The sequence below is a fragment of the Leptonychotes weddellii genome, chromosome 2 (genome assembly GCF_054177405.1).
Source record: "Leptonychotes weddellii isolate Sample4059 chromosome 2, ASM5417740v2, whole genome shotgun sequence".
Lineage (NCBI taxonomy): Eukaryota > Metazoa > Chordata > Mammalia > Carnivora > Phocidae > Leptonychotes > Leptonychotes weddellii.
The window spans coordinates 94,274,097-94,295,998 of NC_138370.1; the positions used below are offsets into that span (position 1 = coordinate 94,274,097).

Consider the following 21,902-nt stretch of genomic DNA (forward strand, 5'->3'; position numbering starts at 1 on the left):
AACTACAAATGGTTTGTAGCCCAAGGAAATAAACCCCTTGGCTGTCCAGAGTATGTTTCTGATATTCTTATAAGGGATTAAGATGCTAGTCATGAATAGACCCTGTAGGTTCGGTTCAGTTCTAAGAAGGCCTCAAATATGCCAGGTCTGAGATTTTTCTGAATAAAATGATAGAGAGTTCAGTTATGCCTAAGGCTGATTCTTAGAAGATTTTTTTCTCCCCATGTTCACAGCATCTGGTACATTTTATTTTGTCTAACCTCATTTATGAGAAACAAACTCAATACTTTTAAAGTTTAACATTTTAATTGGAAACAGTTCATATGGCCCATTCAGTGGAAGCTCAGATAAACAAAGTGCAATAAACAGAATGAAATATCACACATAAGTCTCTGTATAAATCAACATGAAAAGGTAGTTGAAAAGGAAAAAACAAATTACAAAATAAGTAGAGTGAGTGCACTGTCAAACATTTTTTTCTAAACTATGTAGTATTATTTTTGTAAATATTGTTTTTATAATATAAAAACAAAATTAATGATAATGTTCAAAACATTTACTAAATCACTTTGAGGTTGATTTGTATAAGATAATGTCAGCAAATAAAATGTTTTTAATGAAAAACTGTGGTATACAATGTACTTATCTGAACAAAAAGTCTTACTTACAAATTAAAGAACAAAGGTATTTCTTCTAATCAATATAGGTTTCAGAAAAACTATTACTATCAAAATAAAATGGATTTCCTAAGAAAAGTTCAAGTGTCCAGTGAAATCTTAAGAGGTGACCCAAAACCGTTTCTCAATCATATTCAGAAAATCTAATATGTTTACTTGCTTGCTGAGTCTTTGCAAGTCTAATCTTTTCAGCTTTGGTGATTAACTGTGGAGAAAGAAATTAGAAATTATAATGTATTGTATACCTAAAACAAAAAGATAATCATGAGTAAAAAATTTCACAACTATCAGTTTGAATAAAATTTTTTTAAAAGAGAGAAAGGTACACAAATGAGATAAATTAAGCTTAGGCCAAATCAATTACAGAGAGAACTGTTTAGGATTATGGTTTATTAAGTATAATAGATATTAAATCTTAGAATTACTAAAACACTCCCACTTTCCTTCCACATCACTGAGAATTTTTCAATTAAAAACAACCACTCCGGGCGCCTGGGTGGCTCAGATGGTTAAGCATCTGCCTTCGGCTCAGGTCATGATCCCAGCATCCTGGGATAGAGCCCCGCATCGCATCGGGCTCCCTGCTCAGCGGGGAGCCTGCTTCTCCCTCTCCCTCTGCCTCTCTCCCTGCTCATGCTCTCTCTCTCTCTCTGTATCTCTGTGTCTCAAATGAATAAACAAAATCTTTAAAAAAAAAAAAAAGTTTAAAAAAAAAAAAACAACCACTCCATGCTGGAAATTTTTAACCTTTTAGGAAGGTTCAGCACCGTATTTGTTAGTTGTTTCATATCCCCCTTGGGCTTGAGTATTAATTACCTGATTAATCATTACTTGAATGAAGACAGTCTATTTTGGGCTGAGTGCTACATAAAGGTTTGCTTACAAATTTGAAAATTAAAATATTCCAACTAAGGATCTGCTATTAAGAGTACTTATTATTTATTATACCCTTACATAAATCCTTTATTTTATTTTTTTTAAATTTTATTTTTATTATTATTTTTAAAGATTTTATTTATTTGACAGAGAGAAAGCTAGAGAGGGAACACAAGCAGGGGGAGTGGGAGAGGGAGAAGCAGGCTCCCCGCCGAGCAGGGAGCCCGATGTGGGGCTGGATCCCAAGACCTGGGAATCATGGCCTAAGCTGAAGGCAGACGTTAGCTTAACGACTGAGCCACTCAGGCACCCCTCATTTTTAAAAATTTTAAAAGAGATTTTATTTTTAAGTAATCTCTATACTCAACATGGGGCTTGAAATCACAACTCCAGGATCAAGAGTCACACATTCCACTGACTGAGCCAGTTAGATGCCCTTTTAATATTTTTAAAGAAGGCAAATGAAATTATGTGGAATGTAGAAGACCATTTAAGATGGCTAAATATTCCAAAAGTTTTCTTGATGTAAAAGTTTTAAATATCTTCTGTAGCTTTGGAAGAAATGAAAATCTTGTTCTCTTAAAAATACAGATTCTAGTTAAGTATTCATTAGACATTCATTAAAGTGTTTGATGACTGTGGCCGTTGGCAGGAAGTCACTTTTATTTATTTTTTAGTTTCTTAAAATGTTTAATAAATCATTAAAAGTTTACTTAAAAGTTAAAGAGTGTGAGTCAGTCTATAGACAGACTGGCTGGACAAGTTAAAAAAACAAGTATTTAAAGAAAAAATTCAAAAGTTGCCCAGGTCACCAAATTGTCTGTTTATGATAGGAAATAGTGACTGCCACACGAGGACCACATTCACTCACATTCACCCACGTTTCAAAGGTCTCTAGACTTCAGCAAAGCCAGAGTCAGGGCTTGCATCTATGGAAGTAAAGGTTTATGGGATATATTTAAGGTCTGGTTACTTTGGAAATGAAAATAGGGGGACCTTGTATTTGTTGTTTTTCTAGGAAGTCACTTTAAGATTAAACTAAAAGCCTATTCATCAGTGAAGTGAGTCAAAATATAAGTTATTTATAACTCTGTTAACATATTTTGTGAATTCTGCCTTTACCTGCTGAATATCTGACTATTGGTAATTTGTAGAGAAAAGACCTTGGTGATAAAAACATTTCAAATATGCTTTAAAAGATAAAGACAAACGAGAAAAGACTCACTCTGTTTCCAGTAGCTGTTATCTAATTTTACCAATGTGCTCAGAGTGATAGGGAAGACAACAAAGGCTTGGTCTAGCAAGAATGAGTGAGACCCTATCTGGCAGATATTTCCTTCATCTTACTGATCTTTTCTGAGAGGTCTTTACCCACAAAGAATAACTTTTTCCTTCACCTATTCCCCTTTTTGTCTTTTAATTCTGTATAAACTGACTGGGGCTTAGGAAACTGTCCCCAGTCTCCTTCTGCTTCATAAGGTGAAAATTAAGAACCAGGATTTATCACCAGTGCTTTTCTTTAATTCAATTATGGACCAAGTAATATAACATTACTGTGGAAACGTAAAGCTGTAGTATGAGAAAAGTGCTAATGTCATACTTTTGGCTGCTAAATTTTTTTCTAAATATTTAACTCCCTTTAATAAGGTACTTAACTCCCAGTATTCTAGCTATAATAGCCTCCTTCCCTTCAAGGCTTCTGCAGTTTCTGCTGCCTGTGCCTGAAAACTGTGCCTTTAAAATCTCGGGCTTGCTTGCTCACTTTCCTAAGGTGTGTCTTAATGTCACTTTCAGAGAACTTCCTGGACAACCTCACCTGATGGAAAGCTATCTCATGATATCCCTTTTTTTTTTTTTTATTTATTTGAGAGAGAGAGAATGAGAGAGAGCACATGAGAGGGGGGAGGGTCAGAGGGAGAAGCAGGTTCCTTGCTGAGCAGGGAGCCCGATGCGGGACTCGATCCAGGGACTCCAGGATCATGACCTGAGCCGAAGGCAGTCGCTTAACCAACTGAGCCACCCAGGCGCCCTCTCATGATATCCTTTAATTTGATTATTCTACACAGCACCTGTCATCACCTGTCCTAAACTGTTCATCTGTAAACTTTATGAAACCAGGGAACTTTGTTACTCCTGGCTCTATCCCCAGTTCCTAGAACAGTGGGCAACAAAAATGAGCACTCAAAAAATATTAATTAAATGAATTATCAAAAAAGTCGACTGACATACTAATTGTCTCCTCTGAAAAGCCTGTACAATACCTACTTTGTGTGATGCCATATTTTCACTTTGTGATAGAAGTCTACTTTCATAGTTTCAGCTAGGATCCTATACTGTTTATGAAACAAATCATGCTAAGAAAAAGCTTGATGGTGCAACAGATAAATGAGATCAGAAAACAATTTTCCAACTGAATAACAGAGCTACACATTGTTTTCCAACCCAATTTATAAAACTCCCTAGTCAGTGTTTATTTCCTCACTTTAAATTTAATTTATGGAGATCAGATCTTTCTGGAAAACAAAATGACTAATTCCTACTTTTAAAAACATATACAACTTAAATGAAACTTCACACCAATTAGAAGGATAACAATTATTTAACAAAGTGATTTCATTTTAGTCATGAGTTCTGGATCAATGATTTTAACATTTAAATAATCTCAAGCAGGCTTTGAAATTAACACCTCATAGACCTGAATGAGTCTTTAGGGAGGAAGGAGGCCTTCCCACATCTCAGCAAATTCAGTCTGTATTCATGCAAACAGAATTAACAAAGACCAGTCCCCCGCACCCAAATAATCTTAAATTCCAGTGAATCCTAGGCAATGCAAGGCTGATGAAAAAGCACTAGATTTTTATGTAATAAAACAAAAATAGAATTAGAATCCTAAATCAACAAACCTAAAATACAGAAAGTATGATTTTAAGTGCTAATGAATCATAGAATAATACATAACTTTTCATATTTTTGTCTTATAATAAGCATTTTAAAATTTTGATAATAGTATTAGTTTTTATGTGCCCTAATTTGTCCTAAGCACTTAAAGATGTACTAATCTTTTACACATATAATAATTTGTTTTAAAAGAATAAACGTTACAGCTCACAAGCAACAGTAAGTATGATAAATTACTCAGTGTCATTTAAAACAAAATTACTGAGAGTCTTGCTTTAAATTATTTCATGTATTTAAGCTTGTTTCCTTCACTTGTTGAGTATTCTAGAGAAAAAGGAATAAAGCTTATCATTTCTACAGCAAACTTTATGCATTAAGTTTCCCGGTATTATCTGTGGAGGCTCGTATCTTTAAAAACTACACTCTCAAATATGTTGTTTTACCATTAAGACAATCTTGAAATAATCATTTACTACCAAACTACAAAACACAGCAGTTAGAAATCAATACTGTTTAAATTGCCACCACTAGTTACAGTAAAAAAAGCAAAACAAGAAAACTCTAAATTATGCACCCTTATGGGGAAAATAATTCTAATTTCATGTATTTCAAAATCTAAAAAAACAAGTATTCTCTCACAATCTATAATGCAGTATATACCATGTAAATCTTTGTTGTGTCTAGCAAAACGAAGGTTATTTTAGGGCTACACATTACTGACTTTCAGAAAACATTCAAGCGAATGTTAAATTTAGGCTACTGAAAAACAAAACCCAAAAAACGAATTACCTTCTCAGTGCCTCTTTTCTTTTCACGAGGCTGATTAAGTTTGGCCTGCCTATCTACCAAAATCTTCTGCCAATACCTCTGCTCATGGTCACCTTAAAAACAAAAACGACAATCACTGATACATATGAAGAAACGTATTCAAGGCATTAATCACATTTCAATAAAAAAACTGTCATTGTCTGATTATATTTACTACTACTTTATGCATGTTAGAATATGAAAATTAAACTAATCTTACTAGCCAAACTCAGAAAATACAACACAATCACCCCTAGATAAGAATTACTAAAAAAAAAAGATTGTATGAATTTTTACCAGAAAGGATCTCGAGGTTCCAGCAGTGTTTCTTTTTAATTTCTGTATATGCGTTTATTACAGCTTGAGCATCCTCAGGAGTTTTAAATCTAGCATGGCACTCTGTATCTCCTTCTAGCAGATCAACATAAACAACTTCTGAGATTGCTGCCAAAGTATCCTGCATTAGAATTTAGAAAGACTTTAAATAAATAATAAAAAAGTTTCACAATAATCCTAAAACTATTCCCATGGTTGTGACAGAATGTACTATATAAGTCAGCCATATACAGTTTAAAATGAGGAGTGACTATCCTACATTAACATTTCTTCTAAAATATACACGAATATCTTCTTTTAATGAGTTTTTATTTTTAACTAATCTCTACTCCTGACATGGGGCTCGAATTCAAAACCCCAAGATCAAGAATCGTACACTCCACTGACTGAGCCAGCCAGGCATCGGTAAAACACAAACACACTTGAAAACTGACTTGAACAAACTTGGGAACTCTAATCATAACTTTCTTTTAATCAAGCACAATCCTAAAATATTAACTAGAATGGGAACACTGCACAAGGACAACAGATTTGTAGAGCAGAATGTACAAGTAATTCCCCCAAATGCCAGATCAGTAAGAGGGTTCCAAGTCTCAGTGCAGTTACAATGGATTAAAAAACAAAAAACCCACAATGGATTGGTGGACAAGGTGTTTACACTCATCTGTACAAAATCACTTATGACCTAAAATGTATGAAAAAAACATTCAACTTTTTTTGAACTCATGAGAAAAAGTTTCCTGGGAACCTACAAAAATTCTAGGTTCCCAAGTAGATCTATGGGAATATAGCTCAAGAGCTCATACTTTCTTTTTTTTTTTTGAAGATTTTATTTATTTATTTGACAGAGAGAGACAGAAGCAGGGGGAGTGGGAAAGGGAGAAGCAGGCTTCTTGCTGAGCAGGGAGCCTGATGCGGGACTCGATCCCAGGGCCCTGGGATCATGATCTCAGCCCAAGACAGACGCTTAACGACTGAGCCACCCAGGTGCCCCAAGAGCTCATGCTTTCTGATGAAATACCTAAACAATCTCCTCTGAACAAGTAGTGGTCAGGCAGCAAGGAAAAGTTTTACCTATAATGCCTGCTGTGAGGGCAAATTAACGACATTCCTGCATTTCTAATTATTTTTTCCCAGCATGTTCTTAGGTGTAAACAATGCAATTATGCAGGAATGTTACATAATTCTTCATTCATCAACTTCCATTCAGAAAGCTTAAGAAATTACTGGAGATTGCCAGTTTAAAAAAAAGTTTTGCCTACCCATCTGGCTTCCTTTCTTTTTGACCCAAATTTCAAGCCACAAGAAATTTAGATTACTTTTAGATGTTGGATTTTTAAAGTCTGGATTACAGAAAAAACTAAGCAATAGGTGAAAATATTTGATCATAAAACAAGAAGAGTTTATTAGTTAATAATAAAGAATAAGCAATAAAAACCTACAAAGCCAGGGACTAAGTCTTAACTCATCCCTACTCTTAGCATACTGCCTATCTCAAAATAGGCACTTAATAAATGATTGCTACTTCAATGAAAAAATAAGACAACTGGAGAGAAATATACTTGCCAATTCTTCCCATTTCGCTATCTACTTAAGCACTAAATTTAGAAACAAAGCAAGACAAATAACTGGTATCAAGTTGATGAAATCTGATGTATTAGGTGGTAATAGTAAATTCTGTAATTGATTTATCAGATAGATTACTACAATTCAAAAGGTATTTACGATAGACATTATAATGTTAGGCTAATCTCCTGACTAAAAACCCTTCTTTAAAAGACAAATTAGCCTGGTAATCACAAGGGCAAGTCAGACAACAGTAAACCATCATTATAACTCAGTTTTTGTTGATTTTGATGATGATAAATGAAGAATGTTTAATTGATATACTTACTATTTAGATAATAAAAAGGTCTTTGGTGAATATAATTAAAGTCTATGACAATTATTCCAAAGAGCAAACTTTGCCTAATTTTACTTTTAAATCTTTTGCAACTTGACTAACCACAGCATCATTTACATCCTCAGTTTTTAATCCTTCTAATCTGAAATTCTATATTGCTACCATACTCTGAAATTCAAGTTGGTAATACCAATTTGGATCCGCCAAATCCCTCATCAATATCATAAACAGAATCTAAATTTATGTGTTAGTGATAGCTACAAGATTTTACAGGATAGAAACAGGATTTTAGATAAGGAGTGTTCACAAGATAATTACAGTGAGCAACCTCATTTATGCAAGTTAAAAAACATGACTGGTAGGAGTCCATGCAAACCCAAAACATACTACATGATGATGAATGTCAGTATAACAATTTTAAATATATTTGCTATGCCAAAGGACATCTTACACAGGAATATGTCAATAAGAATGAAGTATGTTTTGTTGGTACAAAAGGTTGTTCGAAGATAAAATATGTAAGTAAAAAAAGGTTGTAGAGCAGTATATGTAGTAATCTGTAAATTATGTAAAACTCTATGTGCATACCCATACAAAATTTTTGTAGCTTTTCAAAATATTTTAACTTTTCTGTAATTGTTTGACATTTTTAAAACAGCACAAAATGAAAATGCAACATTTAAAAAATAAAATTAACAAAAGCTCTTTTCTCCAAAAAATCCTGCATTTCTCCCAGGAAAAAATTTCAATTTCCAAGAGGACTAACAGACAAAAATCATTTATGGTAAGTTAAAAATAAGTGTATTATCCCTTTTATATGAAAACAGTTCTGACTTTTTTTAGGTCACAAAATCTTTTAAGAATCTACTGAAAGCTAATGAAAACAAATTACAAACTCTTTAGTTTGCTACAAAAATCAGACAATAGCAGATGATTAAAAGTTCAAAATAATTTCAGATGAACTGTAATGTTGATTAAATCGTCAAAAAGTTTTGACATTAAGTATTTTATAAAACCCATTTTCTCTGAAAACAGATAATGTCCCCTAAATAAGTAATATTATGACAGCATTTTACTATTTTTATTCTTTTAGGTTATAATGACCACAGTAAGGCCTGTTCATTCAACTACACAACAGTCAACCATTAAGGGCACCAAGAAAAATAAGCACAAAGTGCAGTTCTACAGAAGGATGTTTCAACCGTACTCATTGCAAAATCTGATCCAGTGAAGAATTTCATAATGCAGATTTTGCTTCAAGTCAAACACAAGAGTTACTGTGGAATCAAATCCTAGAAGTATTTTTCCACAGAGGAATAAATTCTAATTTTATTTTCTTCATTTTCTATAATGCAAAACATTTTCAGATGGGTAAATTCTAAAGAGGAAAGAGGACCAACTACCCTTGACACACAAAAGCATTACCCTGACTTGTTTCCTGCCAGGTAGAGGCTCAGTGCTAATGATCTTCACAATCACGCCACTCACAAACTGTGGTCCTGCTGCATTAACCTTTTCCTGGGGACAACCCTCTTCACTGTTTGCTGTTGATTTGAAAGGGAAAGACCAGAAATAAGCCTCTTACACTTAATAATTTAATACTTAGTAGGCCCACTTGAGAATAACAACAATGATTTCTTAGGCTGATTTAAATAATTCAAATTTACTTAAATTTCATTGTAAAATAATTAATTTACTAAATTATCCTGGATGCCATACTGCTTATTGCAGATTAGCATGAAATAAAATACCAAAACTTTTATCACTCTTAATTGCAACGTGTAGTTAGAAGAACACTTGTAAAACCTTAAACAAATAAGAAAACCTGCCCTGTTCCCCTTAGCCGAATAATAAAGCACTTTACTTAATAAAAAAATAAACAGAATAATACGTAAAATATTCTATAAACATTATGATAAAAATGTGAAAATTTGTATTTTCAACTTATAAGAATTCAAAATACATCTTAATATACTAGGACAAAATTATAGATGAGAAGTTACAATTTTTGTTGCTATAAACGTGCTCAATTCATAAACTAGGTACTCATTACTAAATATGATTAAGAATGCAAACTTAAATCATTAAAAAAGACACCTTAAGTCTACTATTTTTTTTTTAGTCATCTGTACGACCCAATGTAGGTCTCAAACACATGACCCTGAGATCAAGAGTCGCATGCTCTTCTGGGCCAGCCAGGTGCCACGAAAAAAGAGATTTTATAACAACCATTTCAAATATTCTTGTATCAAGCATAAACAGCACATTTGGGATACCATGACAAATCAGTAATTGTTCTAATAACTACCATTGTATATTTAAGTTTTTAAAAATTAAGATTTATCCTATAATAACTGAGAAATAGTATGTCAGTATCTAAATACAACATAATGCTACAACAACTATCATAGTGCTGTTTACTTTTTTCATTTTTTATCTCAGACGTAGTAGGTACTCCGTTTGTTTCCATTTTTGACTCCAATTTTATTTGGGATATTGTTTTTTTTAAAGAAGCCATGCTGGCCTTTTGCAGTGCTAAATACTCTTTTTTCAAATCCATCCATTCGCCCCTGTAATGAAAAGAATGTACTTTTGAAGTAGTGAACACAGATGAGCAAATAAAAATATCTAAATATATACATTCAGTGTCTTATAACCACTCCTCCTAACTTTTCCTTCTTTAAACACAAACATTCAAATTACTTTTTGAGTCCTAAGTGATCCAGGAAATATGAAAAGGGGAGTTTAGTTTCCCCTGACCCAACATTCAGATTAAATGTTTTAAACTTGGCAATTCAATTCTTGAATAAGCTTCAAATGTTTTTATTTATGAAAACAAAAGCTTTGAATTAATTAGCTAGTAACAATTAGTCATCTTTGGGGGAATAATGGCCGATTATAATTTAAAGATTATTTGTTAAAATGCTTCCAATTTGAGAGAGAGAACAGTCCTTATTATTTACTTGAATCAAAAGAATTTCTAAGAAGAAAAAAACACCCCATGGAAGCATTTTATTTATTTACATACATTTAACATGTAGATGTTTCTTCAAACAGCTAGAGCTTCCCCAGATAGAAACACAATGCCCCTCCAGGCTCCACAGGCGCACTCATTGTTACTCTAATCTATGCCATCAAACAAGCAGATAGGGGCTTTTTTTTTTTTTTGAAAGAGGAGGATATCTTGTGGTAATGGTCTTAGCAGTTATTACTGACATCTGTATACTTCAAAAAAAAAAAAAAGTATCCAGACCCACCCAGGATCATACATTCCCTAAGAGCTGATACATTAGAATAACAAAAACCTCTTGTAATGATTCTCTGAGATAAAAAGGCAAAAGGAATTCAGCAGTTAAGAATAGTATAAATACAAGTGCCTGAAGTCCTTGCCTTTTAACCTTCAAGAGGAGGACAGACACTTGGGGAGTACGATTCACGAAAGCTAGGAAAAACTTTCTTCCCAAAGGTATGGTGTTTTTTTCTTTTTTTTTTCCCCTTGGCTTCCACCCTTTGAGTGGATTGGACTCCCTTTAACTTTAACATGGAAGTACTTTCTTTGACTTTTAAAATAGTAAGTGCTTCCATGTTTTAGTAGAAGTGAACCCAAATTCTTCCTCGGAATGTAACATGGCAAGTCCCTTACAGAGCCCAAGGGGATTCCCCTTTGCTTTAACATGGGGGTACCTGCTGTGTAAAACAAAAGTAAGTGCTTCCATGTTTCAGTGGAGGGGTCTCCAAATGGACACAGTTTTATCTCAAAGCTTACTTTACAGGTTAATGAATGTTAGTGATTCACGTTTTTTCCAAGACTGGGCTCCCCACCACTTAAACGTGGATGTACTTGCTTTGAAGCTAAAAAAGTAAGTGCTTCCATGTTTTAGTGATGGTAAGTCTTACTTTTACATTTTAGAAGTTCCCAAGAGTCCCTCACGGAACTGCCTGTCTGTGGTATAATTAAGCTTTATCTTTAAGTCTGTTAAGGAACACCCTCTACTTTAACATGGAGGCACTTGCTGTGACATGCTGAAAATAAGTGCTTCCATGTTTTAGTGTGGTGGTTCCTTTTTAATTCTCAGTTGCCTTAAACCCACAATCTGCAGATCCTGACTACATGCCATGACTGTTGCTAATATGCAACTCTGTTCAATACAAATTGGAATTGCACTTTAGCAATGGTGATGGAGAGGATCAATTTTCATCAGAATTGTATCTACTTACTTTGAAAGGACTCTTAATGGTATAACCTCTTCTCCCATTTTGTGCCTCTCTTTGTGTTTTTTCTTATGCTTCCTTTTTGCTTTTAAAAGGGATCCATCTTTTACATCTCCAGTATCCTTTTCCTCTTCAGTAGACACTTCCAAATCTTAAATTTTAAAATATAAAAAAATAAAGACAAGTTTACATGTACTAACCTTTTATCGTCTAACATTTACCTTAAAGTTGTCGATACCTTTGTTCTCTTTGGAAACCTCTTTTTTAATGTTGTCTTTCTGAGTTATTTTCTTTACTTTTGACCTGGGAGTAGGGTATTCTGCTTCTTCAGATATACTTCTCTTCCTCTTCCCTGTTCTGACTGCAGGTAAACTGGATACTTCCTGTCTTTCCCGTTTTTTCTTTTTTTTTGAAGGCGGCTTTTGGGGTTCAGTTGCTTCTACTTCTGATCCCTCAGACGTGGTCCTGGATCTTTTCATTTTACCAACACTCTCCTTACTTGTGTCCATATTTGACACTTTGGTGTCTTCCTTCTTCATTCGGCCTTTCTTCTTCTTCTTCTTTTTCTTTTCTTCTGTAACAATACTATCATTAGTTTTCATTTTCCTTCAACTACATTTACTTAAAAATTAAATTTAATATTAATTACCTGATACTTGAAGCCCAGGAATGGGCTTATTTTTTACTGTCTTAGGAAATATACCAGGTTTTCTTGGTGCTTCTTCTGGTGGGTTGTTAAGAAACTGGAAAATCGGCAAAACCAACCAATTTTGTTACTCTTTGAAACACACTTGCTAATTTTTTTGCTTTTCCTTTTAGGTTCTGGACCTACCTCAATAGCTTTTGCTGCTTGTTCTTTTGTTTCAAATTCCACAAAGGCAAATCCCTTTGGATCTCCAGTAGATTTATAATGTGGTATGCTTATATAAACAACGTTGCCACATTTCCCAAATACTCTTTCAATCCAGCTGTGATTAACATTTTTGGGAAGTAATTCCTACAATAAATTAAAAGCAATATTAAATATAAGTACTTTTCTCAAGGTCAATAAATTTTTACTTGTAATATAAAAATGTTTCTGTCTTTGACTGTGATCGCCAGCCCTGAGCTTTTCTTAAATGGCTTACTTACCACATACACTGTCCTTTCATCCTCATCCTTTGGTCGTTCACCCAGTGGCTTTTTTCTCCTGATTCTGGTGCCTTCTAAGTCCAGCTTTGAAATGGGCACATGAGGTGATTATGTTTTATGGATTAGTTTATTATTAAACTAATATGATTATGTGATACAATTAATTGTATTGTAACAATTCTTACCTCCACAACAGATGAACTTTTCAGTGCCCTGGCTATTAACTTTCCGTCTGTGGTCAATTTTTTCATTTTGTTGAAAGACACGAGGAGTGATATATCAACATCTAACAAATGCAAAAGTTAATACAGAATGTATATATGCTAAATTGGAGTTCAAATGCATTTTGGTAATTAAATCTGCCTCTCTAAATATGTATAAGTAGGTATACCTATTACTCATTGGTAAAAAAAATGACATTCACAAACTAAGAAGTTTGGACTCAAAATAAAATGCCTTGTGTGAACCTGCAAACACATGCAACACTTTAAAAGTAGTAACCTCTAAGCCCAGGTCAACTGTCACGTACTCTACCTAACCATGAGCTTGCTAGGAGCTCCACCACACAAACTTTAGAATATCATCAGATAATCCCACAAATGTCTGTCCTTAAGGCTAAAATGAGCTATAATATTCATGTGGAAAAAACCATAATGTATAAAATGTGGTATGCTATTCAGTACACGGCATGGTAGTATCACACTGTGCTAGAATACTATTTTAGTACATAACTTATCTATAAACTGGTTCCATTTTTACAGTGAAGTACACTTACATCCATCTCTGGACTTTTCTATTTGCTCTCGAAGAAATCTATCCTTGTGAAGATTTGCATCTCCAAACCAGAAGTCCACTTGCTTAGCAATATCTGCAAGCACTTGTTTAACTCGTGACCGTTTCTTTTTTTCTACTTCTTTTTTCTTTTCACTGCTTTCTTCTTCCATTGTCTTTTCTTGATTTCCACTTTCAGTTTCCATTCCTGTTCACTGAAAGAAGAAAATACAGGAAAATATTCAGATTAGCCTTTAAATTGCCTGAGGGCTTAATAGACAAAGTTGCCTGGCAGAGAACAAACTTTGGGGTAACACTTGCAATTAGCCTTGTGGTTTTTAAATTTTTTGATCTAAGTTTCTTACCTGTTTACTTTTCATTTGCCTTGTTTTTAGTTTTAAAATAATTTACCTCCTACATCATAAATCATAGCTTTATTTTTTGATGCACTTTATACTGTAGGACCAGATTATCTTCATATAGTATAAAATCTTTACATCTGACCAAACCACACTTTTAAGTCAGTAAGTCAAAGTGTAAGATTAAGGGATTCAGACATTCTCCATCTTGACGAACTCAAAAAAGGTGTCATATTTTTAAATATACAGTCTCCAATGAGATAAGTGGATTCTTGGTTTTGATTATTTAAATTTTTTAAAGGTTTTATTTATGTAATTGAATAGGTGTGGTATTTTTTTTCAAGATTTGAGAAAGCATGAGCAGGAGGAGGGGCAGAGGGAGAAGCAGGTCCCCTGCTTAGCAGGGAGCCCAATGCATGGCTCAATCTCAGGACCCCAGGATCAAGACCTGAGCTGAAGGCAGATGCTTAACCAACTGAGCCATGCAGGTGCTCCAAGATGAGCCATGCAGGTGCCCCAAGATTTTATTTTTAAGTAATCTCTGTACCTAAAAGTGTGGCTTTAATTTACAACCCCAAGATCAAGAGTCCCATGCTTTCTACTGACTGAGCCAGCCAGGTGCCCCTTAACTGTTAATTTCCGTTCACTAGAAGCGGAATTCAAATGGTAAGCTTTTTCTTTTCCAGGGGACCTCCCATCCCAGTGTTTATTTCTTGGACAGCAATTCCCAAGCCCTTCCTTGAGTCACTTTGCATGCCTCTTCTTTGTTCCCTCAGCTCCAACCATACTGGTCATCTAGCTTTTCCTAAAATTCAGCTGGCAAATCTTCAACTGAGGGCCTTCTGAATTTGCTGTTCTCAAACACTTAATGTCTAGATAACATGGCTTGTTCTCTTACTTGGTAAGTCTTGTTCAAATGTCACCTCAATGAAGTCTACCACAGCCATATTTAAAACTTCAAATTTCTGGACAGATATTCTTTATCTCCCTTATTTTTTCCCATTGCACTTACCTTCTAACATTACTGTACAATTTTATTTATTTTTCCTTCCTAGAATTTAATATTAATGAAATCAGGTTTTTGTCTGTTTACTGATGCATTCCCATTCCCTGGCACAGAGTAGTCACTCAAAAATTTGTTGAATTAATTGTGTCATCTTCACTGAATCGCTAGAGGTACACACACAAAAATAAGTAAATGAACAAAGGCTTAACATAGGGCCCAGGATGGTGCAGTCCTCCCTGAGAAAAACCCCTAAACATGGTTTTTCCATACTGTATTTCCCAGGCTCCCATAATATGGTTTTCATGGACACAGGAGAGTTAAGACATACGGACAGTTTTTTCTGTCTCCTCTGTTGCACCACGGTGGGAGCCACTCTTAGTTGGCATGCAGGCCTTGAACCTATGCAACCAAAATGATATCTGAGATCTGTGGGAAATAGGGGCTAAGGCTTTTACATATCCAGGTGACCTAAAACCACTTTGGCCCTTATCTGTGTGTCACACATGTTTTTTGTAGGTAAAGGGGGGAAAAAGTAGATTTGGATTAATTGTGGAGTTTGTGTAAATGCTGGGGTTGGGACTCCAGATGAGATGAAGATGCTGTCCCTACTATCTCTTCTGCCTTGTATCCTTCTTCTTTTAAGATCTTATTTATTTGTCATATTTGTCACAGACAGAAAGGGTGAGAGAGCACAAGCAGCAGGAGCGGCAGGCAGAAGGAGAAGCAGGCTCCTGCTGAGCAAAGAGCCTGATGCAGAACTTGATCCCAGGACCCTGGGATCATGACCTGAGCCTAAGGCAGACGCTGGACCCACTGAGCCACCCAGGCATCCCTGCCTTGTATCCTTCTTTAACACTCACTAAACATAATATCAAAGCCTATTTGTACCCCTTCAGGCTGTCAGCCAGAATCAGTTACTCCAGCTGCAATGCTGCAGAGAGTAACACATAGAAAATGTGTTTCAAAGTGACATCCAGTAAGAGAGTACAAAGCCATTAATGCATTTCACTTCACATCTCCAACTAAACTTGCATTCTCACCAAAATCAACGGAAGAGTATTTTGGCACTTTTAAAACAGGCTGCAGTTGATTAACCAAGTGCCAATTTTGAAAATATGCAAGTAAAGAAGTATTTATTGAGATACATATAAAAGGGAGCTACTCGTGAGAATTAATCACTCAAAAAAAACAATAAGGTGTCATTTAGTGCTGAATAACCATATTCCTCACCCCATATTCTCCCTTTAACCCATCCTGTCAGGCTTCCCTTTCCACCATTCTAGTGAAACTGAAAGCAGTGATCTCTACTGACTACTGGACCCCTCAGCAGTATCTGCAGTTAAACTCCCTCCTTGAAAACATTTTCTTCATTTGGCTTCCAGGAGAGGTTTCCTCCTTCTCAATTTCCTTTTCTGGACCATCCTACTTTGTTCTACCTTTATATGCTACCCAGAATTGCATTCTGTCCTGGGTTCCCTTTTTATCTCCACACATATCCTTTATGAGAGTCTCTGACTTTAAGCTCCCTAGTGCCATGCTGATGTTTCACAAATCTGTATTTTCCAGCACTGACTTCCCCCATTAGCTCCCCCCATTCCAATACTCAATTGTCCATTTGACATCTCCACTTATTTACCTTAAGTACTTCTCTTATAGTAAAATGGCTAAATTGAACTCTGAAATTTTAACAAACCTAAATTTGCCTTGTTTTCCCCATCTTGGAAAACACCAATCACAATATTGCTGACAGCCCAAAATTCCAAAATCCTTCTTCTTTTCCTCATACGCCACAACAAATCCAGGAGCACTGTCTATCTTTATAAAACATATTCTGAATAATGATACTTTTTATTTCTTTTATCACAACCACTTGGTCCATGGTATCATTGTGTCTTGCCTGAACTACTGCAAGTACACTGTAACTTGTGCTTGTTTCTACTCTTCTTCCATTATCATCAATTCTCTAGATAGTAGCCAGAATAATCATCTAAATATGTAAATCAGAGCACGTCAATCTCTCAGACAAAATCCTCCAATTCTTTCTTATCATACTCAAAATCCAAAGCCCTTACTGTGGCCTACTAGGCACTATTCGATCTGGCCTGGGGATATCTAACTTAATTTCTTACAATTCTTTCCAACAGGCTCATTCCAACTATGATATACCATTCCTCAAACATGCTAAGGCCATTCCCATTTCAAGGCCTTTGCTCTTGCTGTTCTCTTTACCCTCCCCACCACATCTGTAGGGATTACTTCTCTGTTCATTCAGGTCTCTATAAATGTCACTTTCTCAAAGATGCCTTTCACTCACTCTGAAACATTTCTGCTCTGACAATCTTTTTTTTTTTTTTTTAAAGATTTTATTTATTTATTTGCGAAAGAGAGAATGAGAGACAGAGAGCACGAGAGGGAGGAGGGTCAGAGGGAGAAGCAGACTCCCCGCTGAGCAGGGAGCCCGATGCGGGACTCGATCCCGGGACTCCAGGATCATGACCTGAGCCGAAGGCAGTCGCTTAACCGACTGAGCCACCCAGGCGCCCTCTGCTCTGACAATCTTAACACTACCCATTCCGTTACCACTTCGTATCCTCTTGTTGCTACCTGTAATTATAATTTCATTGTCTGTCTATCCCACCAGAATGCAAAAACTATGAAGGCAGGGACTTTAGCTTGATCACAACCTAAACGTTTGTTAAATAATTAATGTATTTAAAAGGATCTCATACTGCAAAGTGTTAGGCATTTCAAGTTTTGAAAGGGGGTAGATGTTTATAAATAAAATACAAATGGAAGCTACAAATTATCAATACAGCAGAATCCAATGCTAACTTTCCCCTTTGCAAAAACTCCACAAATTATAAAGGACAGATGACCAGCTCTCCAATTCCTTTCCTTGTTAGAGCCACCATCTAAGGAAATAGAGGACAGAAGCGCAGAAAGTAAAAATTTTCCTGAAATCAGATTTTTTCCCATCATTCTCATCTCAGAGACCTTCCTTCCTTCCCTCACCGAAGGGTTATTTTTGTGACTTGGAAAATTAAGTTCTAAAACTCTTGCCTAGTGCGCCTAACATATGTCTGCAATCTGTGATCTTAAGAAATATATTCTGTAAATAATCAAATATACTTTCATATATGTATAAGAGAAAGATTTGATTAACACAAAGTAACAAGATATAGTACAATTTAACTTCCCAGTGCAAAGGCTGGGGGGCGGAATCAGGAAGTTACTTTTGTTAGTCTGATCTTCTAAGTCTTTCTCACACACTTGATAAAATGTAACATTATTACCATTTTATCATTTATCAATCTGTCACTAAGTCCTACCAATTCAACTTTTGGAATGGCTTTTATCTTCCTCTAATATTTTCCACGAGTGTCACTATAATACAGGAACAGTTTATAAACTGTTCTAGAAGTCATTTATCCTTCTCATAAGCTGTGTAACTTGTCTAAAACACAGACCTAATTTTATGATTTTAATGTTAAAACTTTCAACATTAAAAATTCCTTAGCACCTTCTTAAAACATAATATGTAAGTTTAAAAAATTGTTAGAGTCAGGGACATCTAACTGGCTTCTAAACAGGGGCTTTAAACAAATAAAGTACTGTGTAACAATGCCAGTTACTTTACATATATTATTTTAAATCCTCACAATCACAATTAGGTGGTTTCTTCCAACTTTCTTTCTTTCTTTTTTTTTTTTTTTTTACAGAGACTTAAAGATTAAGTGAATTGGTCAAAACTAGCTGGGTAAAAACAAGCTTGGGTAAGCAAACGAGCTCTGTTAAGTTTGACTCCGTCATATTTGCCTACCTTTTAGTAGAACTTTTTTAGCCTGTCACGATGCATTCTATGCTCTGACTCAGATATTCTTAACCTAAAGTCCATGGAATTTTGGGTGAGTTTCAAACATTCTTGTGAATTCTGTGAAATTGTTAAAAGATTTTAAACAATGGAATTTAAATATAAATTAATATAAAATGAATATATGTCAAACATTTCAGTAATTAATCAAGGAACTAGTTAAGTATTACAAACTGGTTCGGGGAGGGTGCGCTTAGCTTGCTCAGTCAGTAGAACATGAGACTCAATCCCAGGGTCGTGAGTTCAAGGCCCATGTTGGATGTGAGGACTACTTAAAATAAATAATAAATTTAAAAATATTATATTAAAAAAAAAAAAACTAGTTCAGGGGCACCTGGGTGGCTCAGTCATTGGGCGTCTGCCTTTGGCTCAGGTCATGATCCTAGCCTGCATCAGGCTCCCTGCTCCGAGGGAGGCCTGCCTCTCCCTCTCCACTCCCCATGCTTGCGTTCTGTATCTCGCTGTGTCTCTCTGTCAAATAAATAAATCTTAAAAAAAAACTACTTCAAAGGAGTATTAAAATATATAAACAATCAGAAACACTGAAAGGAATTTGTTCATAGATGCAAAAATGGTTAGGGCAATAATTGCAACATTAATTAATTGCAAGACTAATTTCCATTATAATTATTTTCTACAACTTCCATAAATGTAAAATAAAATAGCTCAATGACAATGAAAGAGATAACCTGGAAGAGTGAGCTAGACAAGATATCCAGTATTTCTTTTCTTGGCCATTTCAAGGTGTTTCACAATTTCCCAACAAAATTACACGTAAAATGTCTTGCCATGTGCATGCATCTTCCTGGGAAGCTCATCCACAGCCTTCATCGTTCTTAGAGGAAATGGTGTGTCAAAAACGTTAAGTCATCGTTCTAGCCACGGCTGACCATTCAAAGGCACCAGAACACCCTTGCCTGTGTGTCTCTGCTTTTTTGAATTAGTCTTGTCTTACTTGCCTTATAAACCCCTATCCAATTTTCAAGGCCCACGTTAAATGGCATCTTACTCAATGTAGCTTTCTACCACCACGTCTCCCCTAATTTGTCTCCTTACCCATTTTCCCTCAAGCACATCTATTAGGGCGCTTAGTACCCTTCACTTGACACTTAAAATTTGTTAGCTCCCTTCCGTAACTGGATTTTCGGTTCTTTAATAACAAAAACTAGAATCTTGAAAAAGAAAATGACTAACTTTAAAACAAGTCCTCACATTCGCTACTGTTTGGCCGCCAAGGCTCAGATCTAGGAAGTAAAGCATTTTACCCTTGGCTAAGGTCCACCTCGGCACCCGTCCTTTCCCAAGTACGCCGCCAAATGCCGGGCAGGCCCCCAATCTCCCAAAGCCGGACAATACGCGCCCCCAACCTCTGAAAACTGGAACTACAAGGGCGCCCACAGGACTTTTGCGCGTGCGCACAGAGAACTAGGACAAGCAAACTGATGGGTTTGTGGGAGGGGACGAAGTGAAAGGGACGCCAGAAGATAGAATGGACTGCGTTAAAAAGGACTCAGAGGAAATGAAACCTCAGTCAACCTGAGCGACACTATCTACGGTCTACTTGGAACTTACTCCGTTCAATTCCCAAAACACTGGGCCGGTGATAGCGTCCTTCGACCTTTTCGTCTCCAGATCCTTATAGTCCTGGTTTCCGCGTCATAGGATGAGCGACACAGCTCTCCCGTAGGCCTTGGAAAAGACGAGCACGGGACGGTGCGTCCGTCGCTTACGTCACGGGCGTGGGCTGGCGCTGGGGGCGGGGCGTTGGATTACCCGGCTGGGCAAGGAGGCTCGCAGACGATGAAAAGTTTGATTGGCGGTTTGAAAACGCCGGTTGTGGTGGGCGGGCTGAGTATTGGGTCCTGATCTGGTGCGGTCCCAGTTTAATGACGTCACAGTCTTTCGCGGGAGAAATTCGAAAGTGGATTTTATGGACAGGTGAGGTCAGTTGTTTCCCCGGCGTGGGGGTGTATAGGCAAAGGGATTTGAGGGAGAGGAGGCGTCGCAATTTAGGGCAAAGGGTTGAAAGACTATTCCGCCAGAAGCGGACCGTTGCTGGTGCTATATGGAACCAGGTTTGGACAGTTACACTCGCTTGCTCCGAATCTCTGTAAAATTGGTGCCTCGTCTTTACCGCTTTCCCCAGCCTCTGCTTTGCAGTTTCCGCATAAGTGTAAGGACCAGAGAAGGTTTTGGTGTTTGCATTTAGGACTGACAGAGGGTCAAGTCTCATTGCCATTTGGTTACACAGAGTCATGGTAATTATTATTTTGGCAAATGTTAGCTTCTCTTGGTTATTTGGACTGAATGGCTTCTTAACAGAATATTGAGTTCGAGATTCTGGAACTTTTAAATCTGTGAACCATTTAGGGGTTCTAAAGGTCCTGCTTGTTCCAAAACAAAAAGACCAAAAACATCTTAAAAGGAAGAATGGCTCATATTTTGTTGAGAACACTGATTTTTATATATGAATGTATAAAGCAGCGTAAGGACGTGTGGGAATATATATGGTTGGGGGGGTATGTGTGCATGTCTGTGGTTATATAATTACCACATCTGAGGTCTCCATACCGCTTTAAAAACTTTGTAAATTAAACTTCCGCCCGTTAGAGGTGGGTGAACGCTTGATGTGGCTAGGTGAAGACTTTCAGAAATTTTTTTTATATTTGCACTTCACTTAAATATGTCATTTGTTAGTTAATACCATTTTTCCTATTTAATGGTAAAAAAGGACTATTGACTCTCCTTCGAATGTAGGAATTTAGACCTCTTCTAAATATTTTTAAATAAAGCTAGCCTTTTTTTTTTTTTAGCTAGTCTTTGTTTTATTATAATCTAATTTACCACTTATGAGGATATGGATCTTTACAATTCCTTTTAAATTGTAAGCCCTGCAAGTAATATCTCTAATTTAGGAAAACAATGGGGAATTTATCTTGCAGTTCCTAAATAGAATATAAGTAATCTTAAATTAGTAAATACTGGATTAGTAATCTGTATGTTGTGATAACATCTACTCTTCAGGATTCTGAGATTGACAAATATTATATATAAG

General features: G+C 36.0%; 1 protein-coding gene across 2 annotated transcripts; it reads right to left on the reverse strand.

Moving 5' to 3' along the window:
* Positions 1-284: 284 nt before the first annotated feature.
* Positions 285-20,570, reverse strand: LARP7 (La ribonucleoprotein 7, transcriptional regulator). 2 transcript variants are annotated; one of them, XM_081811972.1, is made up of 13 exons: positions 20,420-20,570; positions 13,616-13,819; positions 13,026-13,126; positions 12,841-12,924; positions 12,542-12,706; positions 12,359-12,452; positions 11,948-12,280; positions 11,716-11,860; positions 9,919-10,067; positions 8,923-9,041; positions 5,556-5,715; positions 5,241-5,332; positions 285-882 (listed from the first exon to the last, which is right to left on the reverse strand). In XM_081811972.1, exons 2-13 carry the CDS (start codon positions 13,815-13,817, stop codon positions 802-804), a joined length of 1,725 nt encoding a protein of 574 aa, XP_081668098.1. In that variant the 5' UTR covers positions 13,818-13,819; positions 20,420-20,570; the 3' UTR covers positions 285-801. The 2 variants fall into 2 exon arrangements, with proteins under 2 accessions (XP_081668098.1, XP_081668097.1); XM_081811971.1 differs by having other exon boundaries at positions 11,948-12,283.
* Positions 20,571-21,902: the final 1,332 nt, after the last annotated feature.

Bases quoted from the DNA above. Each gene is read 5' to 3' on its own strand.
- LARP7 (XM_081811971.1), bottom strand. From the start codon at position 13,817: ATGGAAACTGAAAGTGGAAATCAAGAAAAGACAATGGAAGAAGAAAGC. The intron at 12,453-12,541 runs GTAGGTCCAGAA...CCGATTTTCCAG, and splicing joins AAGCAGCAAAAGCTATTGAG to TTTCTTAACAACCCACCAGA. The intron at 11,861-11,947 runs GTATCGACAACT...TTAAAATTTAAG, and splicing joins GGTTTCCAAAGAGAACAAAG to ATTTGGAAGTGTCTACTGAA.